Here is an 8094-nt window from a genome sequence, read left to right as displayed (position 1 = left end):
AGTGAGACTCCAACTCAAAAAAAAAAAAAAAAAAAGGAATTTCAGAAAAGGGCCAGAAGAGGGGGTGGGAAGGGGACTATGGAGCCCATGTGCCCAACTGCAGTCTCCCCACTGGCCAAGTTGCCCTCCCAGGCGGTGGAGCGACAGGGCCCAAACCCCGGCCCCCCCACTGGCCATGCAGTGACCGCCTTCCTCTGCCCCCAGGCCTTCCTGTGCTTTGCGCTGGCCTTCTGTGCCCTGGTGCAGGTGCTCTTCTGGAAATTCCACAACCCCACCCAGGTGAGCACCAACTGCACCCTACCCTCAGCCTGCAGGGGGGTCCCAGGGTGGGAGGACGGGGTGTGTATGTGTGTGTGAAGGTCGCCCAGGCTCCATGCTCCTGCTGGGCGGGAGGGACACCCCCACCTGGGGACATTCTCTGCTCAGGTGTTGGTGGTGGCCGGGCGTGCAGAGGCCAGAGCCTGCTGGCGGGCAAGGGGGCAGCTCCCTAGGGAGGGTCAGAGCCACCAGCTTTTCTTCCTGTGGGAAAGAGAGGTCTTAGCTTGGCCCGAGAGATTGATTGGCGGGGATAGAATGTTCCAGAAAACTCACGAAGAGAGACCAGGCTCCCATGGCCTGGTGGGCCCGGTGACGCCATGTGGGAGCCATCAGCAACCATTCTTTCCTCCTGGACACTGACCTCTCTGTAGAAGGGGCCCACCCTGGTGACCCCTCAGGGCAGGGTCAGAGGGTGTCGCTGAAAGACTGGCGGCCTTCCTCGTTCCCGCCAGAGCCCAGACCCAGGCAGGGGCCCTGGGACAGCCTGGGAGGCCCAGGGGAGGGCCGCCGGCAGTGTCAGAGCACCGAGGAGCCCCATGGACAACAGCAGATGACTTCTTGGGGTGCCGGTGGCCCCAAACGTCTGGCTGCCCAGCCCCCCCTCGCCCCACACGGGCGCAGAGGCCGGCAGACAGCAGCTGGGTCGGGCATCCGGGCCTGGCCCTCCGGCCGAGCCCTGCTGTGTGTTTTTGCGCTGGCACCGAGGTGAGCTGGGCACCAGGACGCTGGCAGGCCTGAGTGCGGTGGTCACCCCTTGGTTTGCAGATGGAGGGACTTGGGCCCTGGGGGACGGTGCCAGGGCTGGAGGGTTCTCTGTCTGAAGTCGCCATCTCGTCCGTCCTCCCTGCCCAAGGCTGGCCCCCTGCACGCATTCACCCCCCCCACCATCATTTGGGGTCACTCACCGGAAAGCGGTGAGAAGACACCATTTCCTCTGGCCCAGTGGTATCCGGGACGGGGTCAGGTCCCCACCAGGTGACTGGCTGTGGGTCTGGTCCAGCAGTCCTGCAGGGAGACGGTGGGCTGGGTCAGCTTGTCAGCCTCATGTTTCCTGTCTACCGAGGGGCAGTCTGGCCCATTCAAGGTCGGGGTCATAGCATGGGTGGCCAGGGCCAAGTCGGCTGCCAGGGTGCCCAGGCTCGTCTGGGGCGGCCGTAGTCCAGGTATACAGCGCTGGGCCCAGGCCTCATGGTTCTGGAGGGGTTTGGGTCGTGCCGGGACGGAATCCAGCTGGGGCCTGCTCTCTGGTGGCTCCCAGCCGGGCCACTTCCCCAGCCTGTCCCAGCCCCACGGCCCATCCCCGACCCAAACTGTCCTCGCCTGGCCTGAGCTCCCGTGTGGCCTTCAGGGGTTAGTTCCCAGGGCCCTGCCTGACCCCAGGACGGAAGAGGTTCCCTGGCCCCGTGGGCCCCGTCTGTCCCTCCCAGAGGCTGTTGACTCCTAGCACGGTCTGTCAGGCCAGCTGGGCATGGAGGTGGCCTGGGCAGAGGGGCTTTGATTTAAGTGAGGCTCTCGGAGGGCCCTCGGGCAAGCCACTGAAGCTCCCTGGGCCTCGGCTGTCCCTGAAAGGAATGCCAAGATCCCTGCCCGCGGGGCTTCTGCAGGGCGGGAAGGAGCCAGAGCGTGGGGAGACGTGGCCAGACACCACGTGTCCAGTCGGTCTTCCGTCACGTGGGACCAGTCCAGAGCTGTCCTGTGCTGACAGACCGGGTGGGGCTGGCCCCAGGATACTGGCCCCGCAGGAGGGGCTGCTGCGTCTCACCCCACCCTCCGCCATCAGATCCCACCAGAGCCAAATGGGTTTCAACCTGAACACCCGTCCTGGGGTAGCCCAGCTGTGACAAAGGCCACCGGGACCAAACTGAGGGGACCTGGGATCCAGAGCCTGGGACCCGGCCAGGCAGGTTCACCCCCATGCCCTCTGCACCCCACTCCCTGAGGGACCCCCTAAGATATCCTGACACACAGGGTCCCGGGAAGAGGCAAGGGACTGGACACGCTCCCTCAACCAGGAGGAGTAAGAGAGATGCCCCTGTCCCTCCCCGGGGCGTCCCTGCTCACAGGGTTTCCCAGCTGCCACCATCCCGGGATGCTTGGCTGGGAGGTGAGGCCAGGCCACCCAGGCCGAGCACGAAGCTCGAGGACTATTAATTACGCTGTCCCGGAGACCCAAGAGCCACTTTGCCGCAAGCGCCCGCCGCTCCCTCAAGTCTGTACGTCGGGAAATGGATGGCCTGGCTCTCCTTAATAATTCATGCTGGGATTAAGTACAGCCGTATGGGGAGTGGCAGGATGTGGTGTGTCCCCACAGTTCTTTGCGATCAGCCCTGGCCCCTGGAGGCCACCTCCCTCCCGGGGTCCTCTGGCCGCCGTGAGGGCCCGGCCCAGAGCCGGCGCTCGACCTTTGGGGCTGACCGCTGACCCCTTGCAGTGCCCGCAGTGTCCCTCACTGGTGCCCCAGGGCCCCGCTCTGGCATCTGAGCTGGCCCGTTCTGCAGGTACAGGGTGGAGGTCGCCAAGCCCGGGATGAGCTGGTCGTAGGGACTCCCCAGAGCTCGGGCTTTGGCCCGTGTAGGAGCCTGTGATGTGCTTCCAGCACCCCGGGAGCCTCTCACCAGCCCTGTTCTCCAGTCCTGGCCCCAGGGGCGGGGCTCAGCGCCCCAGCCCCCAGCAGGGAGCCCCCAGCCCAGTCCCCGTGTCCTTGTGAGAAACTCAGGCCTCGGGCTCCCACGGAGACCCCCGAATCTGGACATGGGGGCAGACAGAGAAGCGTCACCTAGCAGCCCAGGCCCAGGGGGGCGGGTCCAGCTGGGGCCCCCAGGCCTCCCATGTCAAGCTGTGGGGTTCAGGCAGGAGCTCATTCTGTGAGCTCTGCTTCCTGGGTTGTGGGGGAACACCCGGCACAAACACAGAGCAGACCCCTCTGCTTCTCCCGTCGATGCTGCAGGAATGACCAGGACCTGCACAGAGCCCTGGAGGCGCTCAGGGCTTCCCTGGGCCGTGGAAGGGGTTGAGGGGGCGCCAGGAGGGGTGATCCCCAGGCCAGTGGCGCCAGGCCCCCTGCCTCTACCTGGACCTCCTCCCATGGGGACACAATGTCCATTTCACAGTCAAGGACACGGAGGCTGAGCGAGGGGCCCAGGCCGGACCTGAGAGCAGCGTGGTCAGCTTGGTGCCTGCGGTCTGGGTGCTGCGCACCTCCCAAGGCTGGGGAGGACGAGGCCGTCTGAGCTGGGGATGACGCACGGAAGGACGTCTGACTCCTGTCAGCCATTGAGGGGGCGGGACTCTTTGGTGCCAGGAGCCGAGTCTGGCCCGGACGGTCCATCTGGCTCCTCTCAGGGCGTCTGGGCTTGGGCGGGGCTGGCTGAGAGCCCTGCAGGCCGCCGACAGGGCCTGCCGCGGGGCCTGGGCCACACGATGAGGGCCAGGGATGGCCGCCCTTCCCTTCTGAAGGCCAGGCGTAAGTGGCTGGGGAGGCCTGGGTCTTCCATTCACCCCAGCCTCAGGGCAGCCCCTGAGCACACCTGAGTATGCCCCAGCTGTCCCCATGACACAAGGGAGGAGGCAGGGAGGCCTCAGGGCCTCTGAAGCAGGAAGGAGGCACCAGAGGGTGGGGAGCTCAAAAGGGGCCCTGCCCTGCGCCAGGAAACCAGTGACTCCCGGAGCAGTCCAGGCAGGCTTCCTGGAGGAGGCGCGATTCCAGTCTGTGTCAGGAAGAGGTGTGACTTGGCAAAGGAGGACATACTGGTTGGAGCTTGGCAAAGTCAAGGGAGGGCAGGGACGTGCGGTCCAGGGGACATCGGGATGCGGAGCTAAGGTAGCCTCCAACCAGGCCCTGCACCACCCTCCTTCCCATTCCCCTCCCCCGCGGCTTTGGCCACCGAGATCTGGCGCCAGGTGCCCAAAGGTCAAAGTCTCTGCTGCGAGCCCAGCCGGCTGGGCTTCCAGAAGGCGGTAGGGTGGTTCTAGGGAGACACCTTGGGCGCCCCCGGTTTTGGAGGGCACTGAGGTCCCAAGGCTTCTCTGCCCGGCCCGGCCGCATCGCCCGTTTCCAGGTCAATAGTAGCTGGGCGGCATCCCTCGGGCAGCCCCTGCCGGGCACCCCTGTCAGGCAGCCCCTGCCAGCCACAGCTGGGCAGGCAGCAGAGCTAGGTGGCCACGGCCCCCCTGCTCTGGGGAGCAGGAGGATCACCCTGGCCTCCCCTGTGGGGAGAGACCTATGCACCAGCCTCCAGCCTCCGTCGCATGGAGGGGGCTTCACCGGGCCTCCCTCAGGGCGGCCTCCCCACAGTGCTCTCCCTGCAGGTGGAGGACGCCATGCTGGACACCTATGACCTGGTGTACGACCAGGCGGTGAGGACCGCCTCCCACGTCCGTCGGCAGGAGCTGGCGGCCATCCAGGACATGGTGCGCGTGGGGTGGCGGGGCGGGCAGCCTCGCCGTGTGGACTGGGTCCAGAGAATGGGCGCAGGGCGGCCCCTAGAGCGAGCGGTTCCGAGGGGGATCCGGGGACACAGGTCACGACTGGGCCCTCAGAGCGGGGGGTCAAAGCATCCCTGTCCTCTCCCTCTGCCCCGGACAGAGCCGGCTACCGGACGCTCTCGGGGCCCCATGCAAAGTGAAAAGGTGGGACCTCTCGTTCAAAAATGGTGGAGCATTTCGGGGCACTGAGCAAACAGGGTCCTTGTGTGCAGCCCAGGAGCCAGCCTCGTGCATCAAGCATTCCATCCTTTGCCCGCCGGCAGGCAGCTGGAGCACAGACCCCCGAGACCCCATCCTTCCTCAGGAAGAGTCCCCGGCCGGGCAGGGTGCACGGGCCACTCCCCTCACCATGGCCCGGTTGCCCGGCAGCTGGTGCCCCAGCAGAAGTACCTGCAACCCCCTGAGCCCCAGTCCTGGCCTCTAGGGGGCCCTGCCAAGGTCATTTGTTCTTATGGTGCCTCAGTTTCCCCATCTGCCCTGCGCGCCTCCCTGGGGTCTCGGGAGCAAATGGCCACTCCCTCCCGTCTGTCCTTGCAGTTTCTGTGCTGTGGGAAGAGCTCTCCCTTCAGCCGCCTGGGGGGTGCGGAAGCTGGCCTATGTCAAGGAGAAGACGCCAAGAGAGAGGTAGGGGGAGTGGCCTGGACGCTGACCAGGCAAGACCCTGGGTGCCGGGCACCTGGGGCCAACCCCGAGACCCAGGGTCACCCTCCCACCCCTCGGCCTTCCTGGGCCCGGGATCTGCCCGTCGAAGGGCTCAGGGAAGGTTCTGGGGAGATTCCGGAAGAGGCAACGGTGCACGCAGCCTGGGGGACGGGGGGCTGGGCTCAGCAAGCTTGACCCGGACCACGGGCCAGACCCTTCTCCAAGCTGGACGCAGGCACCATATCCCGTTCACTCCTTCCTGCAAGTCCCAGCTTGGGGCCTCCCAGACCCAAGGAGAGCCCGCCCTGCGGAAGACTCTAAAAGCACTCAGACCAGGTCTCTGTGCCAAGGGCCCGTGGAGCAGGGGGCTGGCCAACTCTGTCTGGGGTGGGGGAGCAGAAGCCGGCGGAGAGGGCACCCCTGAAGCCCCGAGGCTGCAGGGTCAGCCTGGGCCTGGGTGTGGCTGCAGCTTTGGTGAGGCTGGGTGGGACCAGAGGCCCGGATGTCCTTCCTCCACAAGGCCAGAGAGGACTCAGCCCTCCCCTCCCTTCTCTCGGCCGCTGGCCCGGTCCCCTCCCTGCTCCCCTCCCCCTGCCGCCTGGAAACAAACCCACCCTATCTGGAGGCGAGAGGCGCCTGGCCGGCCTCCAGGAAACAGACCGGAGGACACATGGCTGGAGGCCCACAAGGGGTGGAGCCCTCAGGGAGGGTCGAGGACCAGGGAGGAGACAAGCCCGGGTGGGGCTGAGAGTCGCAGACCCCCTGCCACCCAAGGGGCGTGCTCAAAACAGGAGTGAGGGGCTTCCTGGGGCTCCCCTGGGCAGGCAGGGGTGATAGCCCACCGTGAAGGCCCCCCGGAGAACTGGCAGGTCCAGCACACGCGGAGGCAGGGGTGGGCACGGCAGGAGGGTGGTGAGCCACAGTGTGCCCCTGGGCGCTGCCACCATCTTTGGGGTTCAGGGGTGGCCCCTCCCTCCTTCTCCTGGAGAGAGCACCTCTGTGGATGCTATGTCCTGGGGGGCACTGGAAGCCCAGGATAGAGCCAGCACCCTGGGACAGTGCAGGGACTCCCACACTCCTCTGCCAGCTGGCTTCTCTGCCCCCCAGCTAGCGGGCACCCTCGGGTCACTGAGGCATTGTGGCCAGGCCTGGGCTGGGGGCCAATGGACCCAGAGGGAGTCAGGCCCGGCCCTGCCTGGGAAGCCGATGTGTGAGTGGCCCAGGAGCTCAGGACAGTGGGAGGGAGCTGCCCATGGTCCCCACAGAGGCCAGCTCCATGCCACGGGGTTATTGGCCCAGTTGTGCCACTGTTTCCCCCAAGCCCTGCAGGGTGCTCCCTGGGAACGGGCAGCCCCCCGTCTCCCCACCGCCTGGCATTGGCCTGAGTGCTGTGGTTCCGTAACTCCTGGTGGGGAAGGCCGGTGGGGAGGGTGCCATGCCTGCCGCCCTCCCCCAGGACTGCCTGCAGGGCCTCCCAAGCTACCTACGGACACAGCAGCACGTGGCGTCCACCCTGACCAGCGTCGGCCTGGCTCTCACGGTACCCCGGCCCTCCTGTGACGCCCCCTCCCGCCTCTCCCCTCCGCCAGCCTTGGCCCCCATGCAGCTGGAGGGGCGGGACTGGACAGCCCCCAGGTCCCAGCCCACAGCAGATCTCTGGTCGTGGACCGCACCAGCTGCCGATCCTGGGGCGTGGCCTGGGGGTGACTGTGTCAGCCTCCCACGGCTGGGCTCTTCCCTGGGCTGCAGGGTGCTTGCTGGGGAGGCAGTGGGCTCCCACCCCGGAGCTGCTGGACCAGCTGCCGGTGCCCCTGTGTCCCCCAGGCATACGCCCTGCTTCTCAGTGCCTTCCTCTGGCTCGCCATCCGTTCTGGCCGCAGCTTGGACCGCAGAGGCAAATACGCGCTGGCCCCCCGGTAGGCCCCCACCCTCTCCCAACATCCTCCTCACCCCCGAGGGCATCGGCTGCTCCCACCCGGGGGGTCTGCTCTGTCTGCAGAAGGGACCCCTGGACCACAGCCTAAGGTCGGCGCCCTTGGGGAAGTGCCTTGGAGGGTCTGGCACCACGGTGGGAGGGGAAAGGCAGCTGGAGAGTGGCCAGACTAGCACGCCCCGTATCCCCCAGTCACATCAGGCCCCTCCCCACCACTGCTCCAAATCCCTGCCAAGGCCTGGCCTCACGAAGGCCACCACAGATACCGATAGGGGGAGACTGGGCTTCTGGCGTCCCCAAACCACAGCCCCAGGCCAGGATCTCGACTCTCTGGGACCCCCAGGGCCCCTATGCTTAGGGAGCAGAGAGGACCCGAATGGGCAGCCAGGAAGCTCCTCCTGTCCCCTTGGTGCTCGGGCCATCCTTGCCTGCCGTCTCCATTCACCCCCCTACTCACTGTAGTCAAGCCATCCAGCCCCCCTCCCTGCCCAGGCATCCTGCCTCTCCCCTCTGCACTCTACAACGGCCTTACAGTTCCCTCTAGAACATTCTGGAACAGCCTTATGGGCTCCTCTTGAACATTCTAGAACAGACTCACAGTCCCTTCTAGAATGTTCTGGAGTGGTCTCATTATCCCCTGCAGAACATTCTGGAACAGCCTCATAGTTCCTTCTAAAACATTCTTTTTTTTTTTTTTTTTTGAGTCGGAGTCTCAC

General features: G+C 66.0%; 1 protein-coding gene across 1 annotated transcript in view; it reads left to right on the top strand.

The window, feature by feature from the left end:
- TSPAN32 (tetraspanin 32) overlaps nucleotides 1-8094 on the top strand; it is a 15852-nt gene that overhangs the window by 5751 nt on the left and 2007 nt on the right. Inside the window, exons 4-8 of the mRNA XM_008070287.1 lie at nucleotides 205-279; nucleotides 4627-4728; nucleotides 5341-5427; nucleotides 6902-6985; nucleotides 7270-7361. Coding sequence (XP_008068478.1) covers nucleotides 205-279; nucleotides 4627-4728; nucleotides 5341-5427; nucleotides 6902-6985; nucleotides 7270-7361 — 440 coding nt within the window. The remainder of the gene's footprint in view (nucleotides 1-204; nucleotides 280-4626; nucleotides 4729-5340; nucleotides 5428-6901; nucleotides 6986-7269; nucleotides 7362-8094) is intronic.

The sequence above is a fragment of the Carlito syrichta genome, unplaced genomic scaffold, assembly GCF_000164805.1.
Source record: "Carlito syrichta isolate Samal-C Ts95f unplaced genomic scaffold, Tarsius_syrichta-2.0.1 Scaffold313308, whole genome shotgun sequence".
NCBI classification, from domain to species: Eukaryota; Metazoa; Chordata; class Mammalia; order Primates; family Tarsiidae; genus Carlito; species Carlito syrichta.
The sequence above is the reverse complement of the archived record's forward strand: the minus strand, read 5'-3'. Positions and strand labels throughout refer to the sequence as shown.